Source organism: Centrocercus urophasianus, unplaced genomic scaffold (genome assembly GCF_019232065.1).
Source record: "Centrocercus urophasianus isolate 14NV4802_14NV808 unplaced genomic scaffold, USGS_Curo_1.0 seq_10, whole genome shotgun sequence".
NCBI lineage: Eukaryota > Metazoa > Chordata > Aves > Galliformes > Phasianidae > Centrocercus > Centrocercus urophasianus.
The window spans coordinates 95,175,410-95,195,218 of record NW_024884142.1 but is presented as its reverse complement, the minus strand read 5'-3'; the positions used below and the strand labels follow the sequence as shown (position 1 = coordinate 95,195,218).

General features: G+C 42.6%; 1 protein-coding gene across 9 annotated transcripts in view; it reads right to left on the bottom strand.

Moving 5' to 3' along the window:
• EHBP1 (EH domain binding protein 1) overlaps nt 1-19,809 on the bottom strand; it is a 196,298-nt gene that overhangs the window by 64,279 nt on the left and 112,210 nt on the right. For all 9 annotated transcript variants that reach the window (XR_006170291.1, XM_042826828.1, XM_042826838.1 and 6 more), the window contains exons 11-13: nt 7,335-7,513; nt 6,643-6,691; nt 322-1,233 (exon numbers count right to left, since the gene is read on the bottom strand). Coding sequence is in view for 8 of the 9 variants with exons in the window: in XM_042826828.1 (XP_042682762.1) it covers nt 322-1,233; nt 6,643-6,691; nt 7,335-7,513 (1,140 nt within the window). In the remaining variant the exon portion in view is untranslated. The remainder of the gene's footprint in view (nt 1-321; nt 1,234-6,642; nt 6,692-7,334; nt 7,514-19,809) is intronic.

The window sequence follows — 19,809 nt, the reverse complement described above, 5'->3', positions numbered from 1 at the left end:
TTTGGAAATATGTTTGGATATTTCAAGTCATTAAAAACTGACATTTTTTGAATATGGCTCAATGAACGGATAAGTCTTCTTTTTTTTTTTTGAGTTTATGCTATTGCATGCAATATTTCAAAGAAAGGCATTGCCACTAAGTGGACAGGACAAGTCCTGTAAATACATTTTTCACTGAATGGCTTTTTCAGCATCACCTACTTGTCAAAATACCCACTGCCCAACTATGGCAGTGTGTACCACCCACCTTCCCACTGAGGAACGACTCAAACAGAATCCCCGTGCTGACTCACAGGCACACAGAAAGTTGCAGTCTCTTACCTGGGCTGCCTTTGCAGATGGATCTGCATGATTTGAAGTCAATCTAGCATCGCTGTCAGAATCAGATTCAGCTTGCCTCGGAGAAGCACATGTTTTCTTTGCAAAATCCACATCCTTATTATAAAAGTATCCAAGATTAGAAGTAGGAGATAAACTCTGCTTCATGCCATGTGATCCAGGATCTTCTCTCATGCTCTCTGGGGATCCCATATGCCCCAGCTTTTTCTGCTCTGAGAAGCCAACGGTGTTGTCTGAACTCTGGTGTCTTTTTTTGTCGTTATCTTCACAAGCAATTGTGGGAGATGCATCCTCTTTTTGATCACTGACATGTGCCAAGTCACTTAAGTCTAAAGTGTCAGCTTTCAGCAATTTCTTCCTTCCCACGGGCTGTGCTTGTGCTGCATCCGTACTGCTGCACTTCCCAACTTCTTCAGAGGCAGAAGTCCTTCCAGAGCTCTGCTGGGACTTTTGCGGGTCCGTGTCACTTCGAGCCCTGCGGGAGGAAGGGGAAGCTGTGCTTGGGCTTAAGTGGTCATCAGGAGTCTGATGCTCACTTTCGGATTCCCCGACCCCGCTGTCGTTCACAAACACGGAGTCATCCTGAGAGGCAAAGTCCGCCAGGCCGCCGTCCGGTGCCTGCAGCTCAGGCTGCCGCTTCAGGTCGCTCAGTTCTGCGTAGAACTTCTCCTGGTCCACGGAGCTGTTGGTGTCGGTTTCGTAGTTACCCACTTTATATGTGCTTTTACTGCTGTTCTCCTCTATCTGAACCACATTCAATTCCTGGCCGCAGAAATGCGCCCGTATTTGATAGAGATAGGTCATAACAGTCAGCTTGTCGGGGATTGCCAACAGAACCATGTCAGAAGGCTCCAGCAGTCGTGATATTCCCAAGCTGGCAAACCCATCGTACGCCTTTAAAAAGAGGCAAAACAGAGATTAGAATACAGCGCTTTCTTACCTGTCATAACATTTCAAGCAAACAAACATGCTACAGTGTTACAGGAACAGTACGGACTCGCCTCTATTACCACTTATTCTTTTGGTTTATTGCAGTGGGCTGGTATTTACTATTTTTCATTGCACGGCCCCATCTGAACTCATCAACTTTTCCTGATGGATTCTAGATATCTCCTGGGGTATCTTCATGGTAATGCAGATCAAGGGGATACGACTCACAAACACATCCAAACAGCACTGTTCTGAATACTCCTAGCATGCTCCTATACTACAATAAATCTTATTACTCAAACTCATGCCACTTTTGTTACTATAAAGACGTTCATGAAACTGCAGTGTAGAACTCCTTGTATTTGAGTTAGGAAAATCTTCCATGGCACCTTCACTGGTTCCCATTCCAGCAGCAGAAAACAAGCAAATGGAAAAAAGTGTGAAAGATGGAACAGAAAAAAAGCAACAAAGGATGGCTTTTTAAGATAAGGAGCAAAGATAGAAGAAACATGACACTAATCCATCTTGGGTTTTATCACTGGTGATCAACCTTCTCCCTTCTATTGGTCGTGTAATTGCTGCGATTTGTGTTGATGAAAAACAATGTATGTGCAGATAGCCCAAAAGAACACGGTCACAGATTAGGTGATACAGGACATGAATCACAACCATCCAGCAAACAAATGCATTTTAAAACTTCTGTTGTAAATTTGGTATAAATTTATAAAAAAGAGCACATTTCATTCATGCTTTACTTTACTCTGTAGAAGCTGAAGAATGAAAGCCTTCTAGTTTGTGAGGCCACATTGTGTTCTTTCCGTTCTGAGTGGGCTTGGTGCATCAGGTTTTTCTAGTTTTGAAGAGTTAAAGCCGTTTCTCAATTTACAATTAATTATTACTACCCTGGATTAACCCTGGAACTCACTGCTGCATCTACAGGCTGCAGAAGGCCTCCTGTTAGCAAAGCCCAGCTCCACCTACCCTACCAGCAGTGTTTCTAACAAAAAAGATCCTACATTTAAGACACAGAAGGGAACCTGTCCTTTTGCAAGGAAACAGTAATGCATGCCACTGACTTCAGCTCTGCTCTCATTACACACAATCTCCTTTATTTACCTAGTTTTGAAAGGCTGGAGAAAAGAAAGAGGAGGGAAATTAACTGCAATTTCATACTGTCTTGGTTTTCAGAGCACTCCCTTTCATGGCAGCCAATGTTCTCTGCTGATCTTTGGTGAGGAATCATTTCATGGGAAGGTTGACTATGAGAGACGGCCATGCCATTTGTAAGAGAGGAGCTATGCCTAGATATAGAAGGAGCAGCAGCACAAAACAAAGACATAGTATTTGCTGATAGGAAGCTCCAGACAGAGCAGAAGAACAGGAAAAGGCTGGGTCTGTAGGTGGGCAGCCTAAGGGCACAGGAAGGATGGATGGACACTCACCCATAGCAGGCTGCTTTGGGAAGCGGAGCAAGACATCCATGCTGGCCTGCAGAATGGATGCAGCACCAGGGTTTGCTGCTTGACTCACTAAGTGGGTCAGAGCTGATGGAGTGCCATTAATAACCTGCTGCCCCTCACTGAGGACAGTGGGAGTCAGCATTTCAGGAATGAAAGGACCTAGGCTTGGGTTAGCAGTCCACAGCATCAAGAGCCCATAGATGTAACTTGACCCAAACTCTTTCATACTCGTTAAAACTTGTTATTTATGTGCTTGTAAAACCAAATCCCAGGCATATTTCCAAGGGTCTGCAAAGTGTAGGAGGGAACAGCGTTTCAGACCTGCTAGAAAAAGCACCTGCTTGAAGTGGTGAAGATGTAACTGGAAAGGACTGCTCCCATTGGCGGAGCTGCAAATCACACCTACAGGCAGCTCGGTTCTTCCGGGACACTTGGGGTTAACACAAACTCCACAATGCCAGACACCTCTTTCCCATCCCTCTTGTTGCCAGTCTGGACAACGCACATTCTTGCTCAGCTGCTTTTGAAGAGCACTAGGTATCTAGATGGGCATGCAAATGCTTCACAGCCACTATAAATAGCAGTCAGACGCTGCACATGTCCATGGCTGGGTGTGATGGCTTCTCCTCCTCTGCGAGGAACCTGGGAGCTTCTCGACTTTCCAGTGTGTTGACAAATGCCTGGTGTTTCTAACTGGTTGGTAACTAGCTTGTAACGTGGCATCAACAGAGCATGAGAAAGCATTTTCCAAGTCAAATTACACTTCATTAAACAGAGGCATACCTAAGCCCTGATTTTGCAAATGTTTACACGCGTGTTTAGCCACGATCCTGCCTGATCCTACTGAGGCCAACGAGCAACTCCCACACACCATTAAACGTGTGCTTACCATTTTGTGGAATCAAACTGTGGATGTGATCATGAGCACCTGTTATAAAACATGGCTGCCAGCCTAAAGGTGAGGAGACAATGCCACTTTTAACTCAGCACTAACCCTGTAACTCTACCTTCCTCTGTTGAAATGTATGTTCTAAAATGATTTTCTCCTTATGAAATGGTACCTTTTGTGAAGGTGATCACTCAAGTACAAATGCATTGAGAAATCGCATGGGAAATGGTCAAAAACTGGAAAAAATACCATCAAAGGCATCCTGAAACTGGATGTGCCAACTGAATATTCAGAATATATATCAACATTTCCAAACAGCAATCATTCAGTCAAAAGAATCTTCTTCATGATGAAGTACTACTGATGAAGCTACTTCAAGATGAAGTAATTAAAAGCAGGAGTTCATTATTAGGACTGTACTTCATGTCCCATCCTTTCAGCCCCATTAAGTCTCAGCCTTGTGTCATTCAACAGCTTGCATTTTCCAAGTGCACAACACGTTATGAGCAATGTGAAACATTCCTGCCCTTGAGAAGGGACCACACCACCAGTGTGTCATAAGTGTGATGAACTATTCACTGTGATTTACTAAGGATCAAATGGAAATAGTCAAATAAAATAAATTTTAAAAGTTGGATAATGTAATTGGGAAGGTTCTATGGGTATAGTTAGGCACATAAGAGATTTAAGTAGCACCACAACCAGCTGAGAACCTATGTACTGTACTACCACTGTACAGCAATTCAATTTTCTCATAGGTAGCCCTGGTTTCTCTTCTGTTCCTGAAATCAGAAATTGCAATGAGCACAATGCACCAAAAATGCATTGGCTTTTTTTTTTTTTAGATAGTTATACATACTGGAATAGTCAGGACACTGAACCTCTTTAGTGCTTCTTGATGAAGTGTTTTTTAATTTCCTGCACACAGACTGACAGCCGTCAGTCGCGATCCATCAGCGGGAGCACCCAGGCAGTTCCAGCCACTTCCCAATTACATAACGCACTGACATCCAGCCCGGATCAGATGTCACAGGTAAATGCCCTTTTTGATTCAGCATTGCTGGCAGCACCACTTTGGCAAATGACTTGTGTGCATTATAAAGAAACCCCAGTGATGGACTTTTTGGAAACAACACGTTATTATGAACAGCAATTACACCACGTAAGTTCTTTCTTAAGATTTTCTCTCTCTGTCTTTTTAAAAAAAAAACAAAAAACAACAAAAAAAAAAAAACAGGTCACACACTTTTGCAACATACACTCCTACAGATTAACATTTAATTTATAGTCACAGCCACCTCTTAGCTCCTTTCCTCCTTTAGGAGGGGAAAAAAGGAGATGCTTCAGACAAAGAAAACTGTCCTATTCACCCACAGATGTTATTTTAATTGGTGAGGAGGAATCGCTGTCACACGTGCTCCATATCTGCATGGAATTTACAGGCAGCCATTGTTGGCAGCGCTGCGTTCACTCCCACCGAGGGCACGTGGGGTTATCGGGCAGAACTGTGTGAGACCAGGAAATAAATCTGCAGGAAGCAACCGAGATACTCAATGTAGCTGTCAGGCAGAGGGCTGCGGAGTGATGAAAGGAAAAACTGCACAATAACAACAATCACAGCTCCTTCAGGACTGGAACGAGATCCTGCTAGAGAGACAGGCTACAAAGTTCCCCATTCGCCATCACAGTTTCATAAAGAAAAGATGACTGATCGCACTGCTAACGTTTTTAATTAACAATCTACTCTTTCCTTTTGTTATAATCCAGCTTAATTAGCCCGTACAACCAACAAAACTTGAAGTACAAAACCACACGGTCGCAGACAACGCTGTGATGTCCCGGGTAATCCACTCAGGTCATCACAAGACCCCCTGTTATTATGGAGAGGATATCATCGGGCAAATCACTCATTAGATAAGAGCAGTTCGGGGATATTTCATTATCTGTAACACTTAACCACTGTTTTAACATGTAACTTTCTGGATAATGGGTAAGCATTCAGATACAGTAAAACATAATTACCCTAAATACAAATGAACTTCAGCAAAGCACTTCCAGAAATTCCACATATCTACAATCTAAAATTCTTTAGTTATACTTTCTATAGAGCATCGAACTGCATTAATTTACTCAAAATCCATCAAACCTTTCTCCCTGCGTAAGCCAGCATGTTTAAAGCAGGGCAGAAGTCACAGCACAGAGAAGAAAAGCACTTAAAAACAATTATCAGGCAATCTTCAGGAACCATTTTATTATCAGTGACTCATGTGAAAATTATCATTTCTCCATGTCCTTAGGGCCAAACTCAGGCATGTGAAAATCCCAAAGTTTGCAACGTATCTAAAACTAGGAGTGGAAATAAAGGCCTCCTGGTGGTTCCCCAAATAAGTTGCTGCTTCTTCCAGATAAATATTTCCCATCTCTGCACCATGGAGGAATATGGTGCACAATGCTGCAAACAGCTGGGTTTGTTTGCCAAGTGTTGTCCCAGCACTTCTCCACCTAAACTTTCCCTGCTGCAGAAAAGCACAGGTTCTGCATCTGTCACCTCTCTCAGCTGTACAGTTTCAAGATAGGTGTAAAATTCCAGCTTTAAAAACGCAAAGTTCACCACAACAGCAACACTGCCTGTCACTGATACATGGAGCCCTATTCAAACAACTAGGAGTCTCACATAGCACAATCTGGGAACAGTTCCATTTCTTTTTTTTTCTTTTTTAATTATGTGTGTGATTGAAAAAAAATAGGAGAAATGCTCACAAAATGTTTTTGCAGTTAATGTAGGCCGCAGAAATATTAAAGCCTAATGCCAGCCTTGCACTTGTGGTGAATGTTAAAGACCATGGCAAACTGGAGTCAATAATGCATCCGATTTGAGCCACAGGAGGCTGAATACCTTCTGTGAGCTGCAGTTCTGACCTTACAAAACAACCTCACTTTTCCAAAATTAATAAAAACCTGCAGCGAAGCCAAAATTGAAGCTACGTCTGCTTTTTTTTTTTTTTCCTTCCTGGCAGTTCTTACCTTTTTGTTGTTCTCTTTAATATCTTGAGGATTCAGGGACTTGTAGTCACTGAGGGGGAAAATGGCACAGTGGGTATGTACAGTATTAGATAAAAAGCAGCAGTTTTGAAAACAAACCGAATCTAAAAAATTTGACATGCAATAATATCATACAGTAACTAGCAATTTCACAGCAATTCAATCAACAAAACTAATAGCGTGGAAAATTAAAGGGATAAATAAATAAATAAACAAACAAGCCCCGATGACATGTTTCATTGCCTGGAGCTTTCCATCTCAAAAAGAAGTTAAGGCAGGGGCTGAAGGCTGGCCTTGACAACCAAATTTACCAGGAGGTAATCTCTCCTTGTCAGAGTACAAAGAGCTACAGGCTTATTTCTCTCATCTCATTTCAACACTAGCACAATTTTCATAATCATCTTGAAGTCAGTTCTTTGTGTAAGATTAGGGAGAAGAAAAAACAAATCACGTCGAGGGGAGAAACAGTTGTTTGGGCAACGGGAGAGCAGAGAGGTCGGCAAGTTGCAGCTTTCCTCAACCTGCCTTCTTAGAAAGGACGATTTCTCTTTTAAAAAGGAAAGGGCAAAACAGATCTGCACCTGAAATGAACGGAGATTTGCTTTTTGTGCAAAGTTCTATGTTGTATATTTCTGTGAGAGTTAGCTTATGCAGGCAGAAAGCACACAACTTACATGAGATCTGGTCTAAAGTGATGCAGTATTGCACAGAAGGAGAGCCCGTTTCTCCACGATGTTGTAAAGTTGGTGATTTTCACTCCCCTGTAGTTTTTTGTAACTTCTTTGCACCACACGAGCAGGGACTGACTCGCATTTGGCTTCCTCCCCAGGACGGGACTTGGTATTGGGCTCGGCTGGAAAAAAAATAAAAAGAAGAAAAAAGAGAAAAGAATTTAATTTAATGGAAGATGAGAATTAACATTAATTGGCCTAACTTTGACGTGAGGTGATGTCCCACACAGCTGTCAGTTTACAGTATATGCAACCTGCAAAACACACAAACTGAAAGTTGTTATCCTGCACCACTGCCCTCGGCTCCGAAGGATACTGGATCGTGATGGGATCCTGAGCTGTGGGGGCACAGGGTCCAGTCTGCCACATCCTGCTAGGCTGTGGGGCTCCAACCAAGGATTTACAGCCCCGGGGCTGCAGCCACCACTCCCAGGCACCACCATGCAGCTTCGCCTCACAGATGTATGGTTGGAAGCTCTGATTGCATCGTATCAGAGGTGGTTTTTAAAAGGACCATCAGCTAATAGGTTAATAGTTCCCCCCGAAAAGTATTTTGAAGAAATACAATGGAATAGAATATAAAAACAATTTTATTTCAAGGCTTTAGCATTCACCACAGAATTCAGCAGAGAGCTCAGTAATTGCAGCCGGTGCTTTCAAGAAACATGTCCTCATTTCCCTACAAAAATACCATCACTTGCAAAACTTCTGAGATGTAAATGAACAGAATTATTTGCCTGACAAATCCAAAATCTGGATCAGAGAGGAAAGTCTGAACCCCTTATTTTTCAAAAAGAATACAATTAAAAGCACAAACTTGCATACCTTATAGCTAGAGAGTCCCCAAATTAGGGTTAAAATAGAGCGATATTTTATAAAATAGAGCAATTCTAGCCATATTGCCTAGTTGTGAAAGACCAATGATGCCCCCACTTGACTGAAGCATGTCAGTGCTCAGCAATTAGCTGCCAGGAACACTGATTTATGGTTTCACTGCTTCTGGGGAAGAGAATTTACAGAATCAGGAAAGCCATTTTTCATTTTCTTTGACAGTCAGCCCTGGAAAGTTGTTTTATAAACACTGCTACTCCACCATCAGATAGATGCACTGCCAGCTCCTTCAGAAAGAGCAAAATGTGTGCTTTACTGTGATTTTAAATACCAGAACACACGTCTGAGTACAGCTCAGTCAGAAAGTGCTTTGTCAGTCCTGTCAGCGATTCAAACCAGCGTGCACAAATGCCATGACGAGACAAACATCTCTTGTTACAATGAATTAACATCTTAATGGGGATACGCAACCTAGGAAAAAATAAGCAGCAGCAATCCCTCATAAACCTTCTCCATGCCTCAGACTTAAACCAGAGTAACAAATACGCTTAGGACCCTCCAGACAGTTACTCCAGATTCAGATTCAGCGACGCAGAATGAGGGTCTTCTTCCAAACTTGAGCAAAAAAAGAAAAGTCATCGCTCCTAAATCTAAGGTAACGCGTTACTTGAAACAGACTTGGTACTGAAATTATACACGTGGGAATAATACATCCGGGAGAACATCACTTTGTAAGTGAGGAGCTACTCCTGTCAAAGCACACGGCACTGCTGTAAAGTCCACGGTCAGCTATAAAGTCCTCATACTTGTTGCTGAAGCTCTTCACAGAAACACAAACTGTTCACGTCTCCATCTGAACGCTTTTTAGTTAACTCTGCAATGGCCTTAGGCACCCTCACCATTCAAATGCCTTAATTACACACCTAAAACTGAAAACCAGGTTTTACAAAAGGACATACCAAGCTGTTAAATCAATACATTCTGCCGAATTTAACAGTTTATTTAAAAATTATCTATTTATTAAATACAGACTACAATCCCTTGACAATTTGAAGTTGAACCTTTTTCTTTTTTCCCCAAAGTTGTGCTTCCATTGACTTTAGATTTTCTAAAAGTGCTTTATTCAGAAGGTGCGAGATTTCAGCGTGTGCACAATGCAATTTAGTTTTCCCTTCTCTAGCTGATAAAGCAGAAATTATATCCTGCTTTCTCTCCAGATTTAGCACTGCGAGTTCTTCAGATAAAGGTGAAGTTAATATTATGATAATAGTATGCTCTCATTCAGCACCTGAGTGAAAGCTTTTGTTATTTAATCTATGATAAAAGCTTTCAGCCCAAGACACATGGGTGAACAATGGCAAAACCACACGAGCATCGAAGACTGCTTTAGAAGGGTTAAGAAAATTTAGTTTTAGGGTTTTACCTTTTGGTGAAATCATGGTGGAAAATATTGTCTTTCAATACTTGCAGGTAGTACAGATTAGTTTGAAGTTCAGAACAAATACAAACACCACCAAACACCCATTTCTAGTCCTTGTCTTTCAGAATGGCAGGAACCGATCAAACGAACTAACAACTCAGATCGTGTTTCCTTGCACAGTTCTTTTAAGTGCTGACTACACCACTGTTCTGAACTTCCAGCAGTCCCAGCTTGGTTTTTTAAGTTCAAACCCAAAGCCCCTGAGAACTCGTTTGGAGACACCACTAACAAAGCAGGAGCACCCATGGGAGAGGCCCAGATCCCTGCTGAGCAGCGGTCACCCTCCAGCTGGGGGTTAATGGCATGGTGGGTGCAGAGCAGACTGCAGCCCCGTGTGGGTGGATCTGCCTGCGCAGCCGGCCCCAGCTTCACCCCCTCAAGTTTCATTGTAAACAGAAGCCTGAAGTCTCTATATTTGTTCTCCTTTTACATGTTCTGGTAGCTTAATTAATATGTTGCATATCGCATGCGTTTTTGCCCTTGGGAGACTATCCCACCAGGCCATAAACAAGAGGATCCACAGCTTTAGATATTAGGCTGCATTTCGACATTTCCAACTATTTAAATAACTGTTTTGCTGCAGCATCAGATGCATTGCTGGTTACAAGAAACCTACAGTGGGAACTGGCGACAAGAATGTATGGCCACAGAGCCAGCACTGCAAGGGAAAGGGCCAAGAGCAGCCATGGAGAGGAGCAAGGGAAAAGGATGTAGGAGCTGTGGGAATCTGGGTGGAAGGCTCGTGTGGTTTGCATTTTGTATTAATGTACACTGCTCCCTACAGAGGAAAAGTAATTACCTGCTGGAGGAGGGAGGCCAATATTGAGATAGGGCTAAAAGTCAGCGCGAGGAAGACCTGCAAACAGCCAGCAAACAAGTTGTGTTCCTCGAGGAGCAAGTGCAGGCAACAGTCCCTGACTTATTTGACTGAGGAAAGCAAAAGGGATTTTCCCTCATCCCTATCAAAGCTGCGGTGCCAACCAGCTCACAGAATGTTGTGAAACCATTAAAATGCAAGATAAGGTAAATGAACGGAACCCACAGATAGGCGGGACACACAGCCAGATGCAGAAAGAGGTTCAGAAACTCAGCTGAACTGAAACATTGTCTGAAAAATGTCACAGACCAAAGTCGATCCAGTACGTGTCAGTCAAGCAGATCATTCATCACGTATCATCATCATCAGGGTGATAATTTAGAATTTTAGTTTTCAGACAACATGGAGCTCTACCCACAGGAATTGCCAAGCCCAGGAGTATTCTAAAACTGGACATGGCTCATTTAATGGAGTTCATGCTATTGGAAAAGTCTGTGCAAATCCAGTGCGCTCTCAGTATTGTTTATACCAGTTTTTGTGGGTTTTATTTGTTTAAGCCAGTTTTTACCCCGTAACAGGACAGAAATAGAAGGTGGAAGTCTGCACAGAGTAAAATTGCTTTCTGTTTCATTCCAAAGATGGAAAAGCATCCTCATGACCCAGCTCTCCTGAAGCGTTCTTCATTTAGTTACTCTTTGTCTAGCTACTTGCTTTCTAAGTGGCAATTCACCATAACATTATGAGGACACACCAGAATTCAAGCAGCACTGCTCTTTTCCTCTGGTGAGGATGGTGCATTCATGTTTCCCAGAAAGAAATCTTAGTTCTGTTATCCATCAGTCCTCACCCAAAGCTATGCCTTCCTCATTCTTCTGATTGTGCCCAAAGCTATTGCGGATATACAACAAAATATAAACTTTCATCTTAAAAGCTTTTAAAACCTTTTGCAAGTTTTGCCAGGTAGGAAGGAAGGTTAAATCCTTGGGACAAGCCTTAAGTCTGCTGTTTACCTGGAAGGTGGAACTAGTTCACCCTAAGGGTTTCAGCTGTCTCTTGCATATTTTGGTGGCTGTGAGGCTGGTAAGAGCTTTTCCAAATTCAACTTGGGACAAGAAGAGGAATGCAGCAAAAAGGGCATGTTACCTAAAATGCCAGGATATGGAACAACTATAGCTCTGTAGACAGCAATATTTTTAGCTGGAGGAGGACAATTCAGCCAAAAGCTGTATTATATTGTGTTTACCCCGTAGGAGAACCAGTGAAGGCACTGCACGTCACCACAAAGCACAGCAGCCTGAGCCGCCACTACTGCATTTGCTCTCCTCTACAGCTCCAGCTCCCTACAGTTGGTCATTCTCCCTTCTAAACCAGCACAGTTTACGCTGTTCATGGCTGAATCATACAAATAACGTCTATCCTTCAACATGCCATCACTTCTGGTCCCAGCCTGTCCCTCATGCTTGGGTTAGTTTGATCAACATAACTTTTTACTCGTCCAACCCCACAAACAAACATCATCATGGCATTTTTGATTCTAATCATCACTGTCATTTCTTCTCACACGATCCCTACCCACCATTGCTCAAGGTCAAAAGTTGTTGCTCATTAGTTCGTATCGTTGTTCGCTTACAGTGCATGGCACTAAGCTTCATTTAAGAAGTATGATACAAATCCTGCATCAAAAACACAATTCCAGCTTCCCTGTGATCTCCAGCAGGATAGCCATCATACAGTATGACAGCGCTGCACAATGAGTAAATGAATTTATTGACATAACAGAGGCTCACAATTGGTATTTTACAAATATGGAAGCAGCCTGAATTAAATCACTTGCCTGAGCCAGTAAAGTGAATCAGCTATCATAAGAACTGAAAGATGCTACCAAGCAAGAACCTGGTGTACACATCCATAGCACCCCAGACAAGCAACACCTGCACAATGAAGCAGCTGTCCTCCTTCAGACCCCTTTCAATTTGCACAGAGAACTATGTGGCAGCCCCACTGACAGCTGCCTCTTCTGGTCTGGACATTTTGGTCCAGGCACTGACCGTGGAGGTGGGCCAGTTGAAAGTCGTGAAAAGCAGCCATACAGTTGAAATCTGTTCCTGTGTACAAACCATAGTCATGGAGCACACAAAAATAGGAGACACTGCAATAACAGATTACCTTCGATCTGGCAATTCATACCTGCTACGTATTTTGTAATTTTTCTAATTATCTGGTAACCCTCTTTCAGCTTCTACTTTGCCTAGCAATGAATTTTCTTAGCATAATCTTTAACATTAGGGTTTTGTTTTGGTTCAGTTTTTATTGCTGGTGATTAAAAGGATGAAAGAAAAGCAAGTGTTCAGGAACTGAACTATAAACCTTCAGAACCACAAGCCACAGCACACCAACAACTGGACAATTTCCTCACTTGGGCAACAGCACACAGCCTGTCTGCTGGTGGGAATTCATTACGAACAGAACAGACAATTTATCCAAAGCTGAAGACCAATTGATGACCAGCTGCTGTTTCGGATGCTCCTTACAGACAGCAGCAACACCACATGGGAAGGGAAGGCAGCTCACTCACCAGGTTGAGAACCCCAAAATTTATTCATTACGGGCAAGGAGAAGATTATGTTAATAATAAACATAATGGGCTTGGTTACCGGTGTGCAAGTCATTTACCTGACGGTCAGCACAGCCCAAGAGAGCTCCTCCTCAGCTTCAAATCTTATGAAAGGATGAGTTGAGGCTCGGCAGCTTTCTCTTCCCTGAGGTTGCATAATATTTGTCCTGAACAAGTATTTTCAGTTAAAACAAAAGTGGGAAAAGGTATTTAATCCACAGCACTAAGCAGAAGCAAATGCCGAGCTTTCTCTGCTGCGCTCATGTGCAGTGTAACAGTGCTAAGAGCTTACATGCAGGGAAAGGGCCTCATTTTTCTGCCCCTGGGAGATGGGCAGCCTCCCTGTGCCCACCTCCCTTTCCCCAGTGCTCTGCTCCCCTGCAGTGTGCGCTGAGAGAGCCAGTGGAGCCACCAGGATGCTGCCGGTTCACAATCCCTGGCACTCGGCCACGATGGGAAGGTTCAGGGGTTTGGGCAGCTTGCCAGAATTAAGCAACTCAAACCACAGATGAGAAATAGCAATTTTCAAAGCTTTTAACTTTGTTAAATGGGAACTGAACTAGCAAAACGCACCTCCCTGGGCCCAGGGCTATCTCTGCCACATTTCAAAGGCCTGCAGCGAACAATGGAAGTGTTAGAGCTTGTCAGAAAAGGTCACAAGAATTTCTTCTAAAAGAAAGCACAAGGCAAGCTAAAAATGATAGTCACTGCCAATTCTTCCTAAAAACACTGAACTCTTGCTGCTTTTGCAGTAATTTCTGCTGTGTTTTTCTTTTAACAGGAACCATTAAACAAGCACAAGTCATTCTCCCACTCTTCAAAACATTTCAAGACGTTGTTTTTTCAGGCCACCTTCTGGTGTTGTATCATTACAGCGACATTGCTCCACAGAAAATTACAGATACCTATTTTGTAAACCTACTGCACCGTCTGTATTAACGCAGAGCCATAGGTAGATTTATGGCAGCATTAGTCTCTGCCTATGAGAAATCTTTGTTTCAACTGTTGGAGAGCACAACACAGGCCAGAATTGCACAGGCATTGTGCTAAGAAAGGAGAACAACCCGTGTGCAGAGGGACTTGGAGCACTCTGTATTTCTAAGTTTGGCTTTGCTGGTACTGACACCTGCTGTGCCTCCAAAGTCTGGGCTATGCTTCTTAACTGAGGGTGGGAATAAAATGAGCACCTTGTATCAATTTGCATGAGATGCTGGTGCCCATGAGCTTAGACCAAACATGAACACGACTATTAGCTCCTCAGGATAGTTAGAAAGGAATGGGAGCCTAATAGTAACAAATCAGTTTTAGCCTTGCTAAACTCCTGCATTAGCAGCCCACTCTGCTAATGCTCTACTCTACAAACAATAACAAGATGTTAATTAAAATGTTGCTTCACCACTCAGTGGTAAGAAGGAGCTACACAGAGATGATACAGAGCCATCTGAAATGCACAGTGCCTTCCTATTTTCTTCATCAGCCTTTATTCTACAAATCAGTTGCAAGTTGGAGCCTAGCACTGCTAATAGCCACAAAAAGGTCAGGTTTCAGCCAGGTGTGAAAACAATTTAGATAAGGCAGAAGCCTTCAGATTGGCTGGGCATGTTTAATATAATCTTAGGGTACTGGAAGATCTGAACTGGCATCTGAAATCAATCAGCAATCTGAAAACCTGAAGAAGATGGGTGAGAAACCAGATGAGTAGGAAAATATGATGTTCCCCTCCAGTCTTCCCAAAGCATTAAAATAAAAAGATTTTGAAGAGTGCAAACAAGCTAATGAAAAAAAAGAGGAACAAACAGTTGTGTGTTAGCATGTGAAAGTTAAAAAGAAGATGAAGAATGAACATCAATTTGTCATCAACCAATGGTGACAACCAGCCTGATTTCCTTCTGTAGCAGTGAGGAGGGGAGCAGCAGCAGGGACAGCACTCTGGTTGTAGGTAAGCTTTTCTTACCGTCACTCAAGATGTTCTCATAGCAGCCTTAACAAGACTTGCACAGCACAGGAGCAAAACAGACTGGAAAACTACATTTGAGTCAAGTTTGAAATGGTTCTCGGAATTATGCATTGAAAGGGATTCTGCAAGCACATTTCTTGGACCCAGCGTTAAAAGTTTGAACTAAAAAGATGGATGACAAACTAGGCATGAAGCTGGGATGGACTTCAAACACACTAAAAGAATTCCAAGCATATACAAAGGAGAAAAGGTCTGAAGAAAACGAGATGAAATTCAATAGGCACAAGTACAACATAGGAAGGAGCAATCATTTACATAAATGCACAAGGAGGAAGAACTGGTTAGGTAACAGCTCTTCACAAAAGGATGTGGGGGAAACAGTGTATTCAAGCTGAACATAAGTCAACAACATCAGGTTGTTGTGAAAAAGACAAACATCGTGCTGAGATGTACAGACAGGAATAAAGCTTGCAAGACATGTACTGCCTCTCCCACTCCACTTCAGCATCAATAAAGCCACAGCTGAAATTTTATGTTAAGTTCTCAGTGACACAGTATAGGAAGATGAGCCCAAAGAAAGATCAGGGGGGAAAAAAAAAAAAAAGCCTTTGAAGAAAGCTGGAGCAAATTTATTTAATTTATTCTAAAGGAAAAAATGATACAGGAGAGGAACGTAGTAAGTCTCCAAGCATGTAAGAGTCTGGAGAAGCAAGCAAGCCCTTTGCCCCCCATGTTGGTGTTTACCCAAAAGGAATTGACAAGCTCTCACTGCAACAGGTCAGACGTCAAGAGGAGCAATCTGTAGAATGCTGTAACGAGGCACTCACACTGACTACCTTGGAAAGCTATGGATGCATTATTACTGGAGGGCTGCTAACAAGCTGAACAAATCTTTCCTTTCGTAAAGCTGAGCTTGCTGTTGTCCAAGCAAAAGGGCAGAGGAACCCTAAGATGCCTTTCAGTCCTACCTTCAGTGCATTTCAGCTAGAGGGCCTTGAACACACACGGTTCAACAGCCTCTAGAGCAGCCTCTGCTCCCAATGAGCCCTTGTGCAGAGGACGGCTTTGGGTTCCCTTCCAGCTGCCCAAGAGCCAGGCTGCTGGAGAAGCACAACTCTGCCACTCTGACTTCTCCTCTTCGAGGCAGAAGGCTCTCTCCCATTCATAGCATTCTCACGGTGAGTCACAAAAACACTTTAAAACCTAGCGTGCATTAGAAAGACTATTTCATCTGGAGGATTACAGCTCAGGTCAAACCCAGGACAGCAGTCAGTAAGCTACCGCCTCACTGATTACAGTTTGGTGAAATCAGGAATTTAGGCAAAGAATAAATCCATTGGAAAGAGAACCAGTCGGGTCTGGCTTTCAGTCACAGCAGAGATGACACAGCCTGGCAATTCAGCTTTTCTTTTTCCTTTCTTCTTTTTTTCTTTTTTTTGCGCAGAACTCAAGATGACAGCACCTGAAAAATTCTTCTGCACCACAAGCAGAGTGCTTCCCTCATAGCTTTCATAAAAACCATATGAAACAAACAAACAAATTATTAAAAAATGGATGAAAAACGAAGGAATGGCAGATGTGAATATGTGAATATTCTTGTTTTAGTTGCCCAAAGGAACAAGCATTACTGAAGCAGCGTGAAGGCAGATAGCTATCTTTACCTCACTGAATAGCACCTTATTCTGTGAATACCCTCCGTGGAATAACAGCCACTACTCAAGGATTCAATAGCTTAATGAACATAACGAGATTGGCACAATTTGGAGCTTAATTTGCATGCACTTTGAATTTGTTTGCTTTATTTGTTTCATTTCAAAATAAAAATACATGTAAAAGTAGCAGCGATTCAAGTGCCACTTGGCTTTACCTGTATTTTTCCAGGAATTCTTACACTCTCCAAATTTGCTAATTGCTGGGACTTGTGCAGCTAAAAGGAAAAATGCATGCTAAAAGAAAATATCCTTTTTGATTTATAATACATAATTAACATGAGCTTTTCTAGCTCGAACACTGGCAAATCTATCCTCTTGAAAAATACACACATCATTTTCATGCTACAAATTAAATTTGGTGTGGTTATGCTTTTAGCACTCAACAAGTAAAAGCTTGTAAATGAAAAGCTGAAGCATAAAGGTATGGCAAGTCTCATTTAAGAAATCAAAATCTTCAGAAAACAGGAATTCTCTCCTGCAGAAGTCAACAAAAGCTGCTAATAATTAAATGCTGCTTTTGATTAACACTATATGCGACGTGTTTATTTTGAAAGTCTGTATTTAAGCAGATCTTTATAGAAAACAAATCAAATCCCTGCGCTTCAGTCCCATATGATGTCTGGCTAATAACCACACAACAGTTGGAAACTGTCAAAATATTTTACAGCTCAATTGTAATTACCATCCAAGTCTAAGCACGCAGTAATTGGGCGTTAGCCATGCTCTGGGGGTGTTACAGCAATACACAGCAGTCACTTCTGCGCTTTGTTTTGGCACATGTAAAACTCCTCAATGATCCCCAGCACCTAACTCGTAAAATTCTGAATGAAATATGTGCTCATACATCGTCTGCAGAGATAGATGTGGTTTTTTTTCATAATACAGTACAGCACTTCATCATTTTCAAAATCTGTCTAAAACTTGGGAGCACAGAATTTATTCAGCTGCTATTTTTTTTTCCTGTTTCAAGTCCCCCAAATAAAAACTATATTGTCAGATCAATCAGAAAATAATCATTCTGACCAAAATATTGCATGCTAAAGCTAACATTACTAAATGTTTTGACACAAGCTGTGGTGAAAGCTTATTTTGACTTCAAACAACACATTCTGCAGATCATAAACAGAGAAGGCATTCTGACTGAGTGAGAGAGAAAAAGTACAGTTAGGATACAGCAACAGAAGGGACCTGAAAGGGCTTTTGCATCCTATTACATGTACGTAACAAGTGCCACACAGAGAGTGCTGTACAGAGCTGCCAGCCCCTCAACAGACAACTCAAGAGGGCACTTCTACAGCAAGGACCAGGGCAGCGCCAGGGCTGGATTCATGATTCACCAATCTTTCAACACTATTCAAATCACGAATCCATTTAACTATCATCAACTCCGTGGTGACAAGACAGACGACATCACTGGATCCCTAATACATTAATATCCACTGGATTAAGATTTTTAAGAGATGTTATGCCTTTGAACTGACAGCGTATGAAAGGAAGGAAGCGTTACATTTTAAGTGTCCTTTGGACTCAATTTCTGTGGTTAGGTTAAATAAAATTAAGCACTCGTGAAAGAAAGGCTCTCAAATTGGTCCCTGGATGATGCAATGCTTAACATGCTTCTGGTGTGAGCTGTTAATGATCCCAAACACTCATCTGCAGACAGGGCTAAGAAACACCCGGATGAAGAAGATCACAGCTTTGCAACCAGGAGCACTAGTGCTACCAGAGGGGCTTTGGGGAAGGCATTGACAGCTCTACCTTGGGCTGGGGGATGCACTGAGATCCATCAGACAACACCGAGGAGAAAAAGGCTTTGGTCAAATGCCAGCACAAATGCAGAAAACTCAGGCTGTACATCATCCTTAGCAAGTCTGATCACGTCCAGGTGTTGCAACGTGCACAGCACTTATCATTCACACATCTCAGCCTCCTGCAATACTTTTCACTGCATGAGCACCTCGGGATAAGTGGAGGAGAGCAAAGAAGGGAGCCTTACAGGGGAATTTCCATGCTTTGGGAAGTGTAAATTAGAGCATTACTACTAGTCTGACAGTAAGTTTGCTAATAAATGTGTAGCAACATTCTAATTGCATAACAAGAGATGAAATGATTATGACAATCGTTGAAATGGGGAGAATAAAGGAAAGCAGAGGCATACGTAAGCTTTGGTAACACGGTGAGCCAGCAGTGAGTGCCAGCTTCTGGGGAGAGCTTCTGGGAAGCCACAGAAGTCAGCACATCTTTCACTTTGTCGCTACAGCTCTAAATAAGGCTCCAGCAGATACTACAGCATTTGTTCTAATACTGGGTATCACTTACAACTTAGACGTACTTTGAAATAATATTTAAAGGTACCTGTAGGATTCTTCATCTTAAAGTGTGGGCTCTGGAGATTGCTAGGTAGCAGGAACATGACCCAAGACAAGACTAGGGAACAAGCAGATGGACATCACTTGAATCATTCCCACCTCACCTTGAGAGCTCCTCAGGGGAGCAGTTCAAAGAGCAGTTTTGTCAGCAGCTGCAATAAAACTCATGGACAGCTCAAACAGAAGCACTAGCGAGAGAACAACAAGTTGATAAATGCATCACACACATCTTACTTTCAGTCTTAACTCAGTTTCTCAACAAGTTACAGCCACAAAGTCTCCTAGTATATATAAATACTTTTGCAAAGTCCTTTTGCAATGATTCTTTACAATCTGTTTTATAAAGCCTTGGCACTGTGAGCTGCTCCTGTTTCCCAGCTCGGCTGCATGTGAAGCCTTACACTGCCTCCTGCTTGTCTGCAGGGCAGAAGGGGAGGGCAGTGGGCTCTCAGGAGGAGGCAGGCTGAGGAGGAGCAGTCCCCAGAGCCCCTTCTGCAGCTGGCAGGGATGCCGCATGCTGCCAGAGGGGATGCTGACCCTGCCCACGCACTCTGGAGCGCTCCTGTGCCCCAGACCGTGTAAGAGAAGTGGCTGCAACCGACATACCTACAAGGGGAGGCCAGAGGGGACGTGCTGCT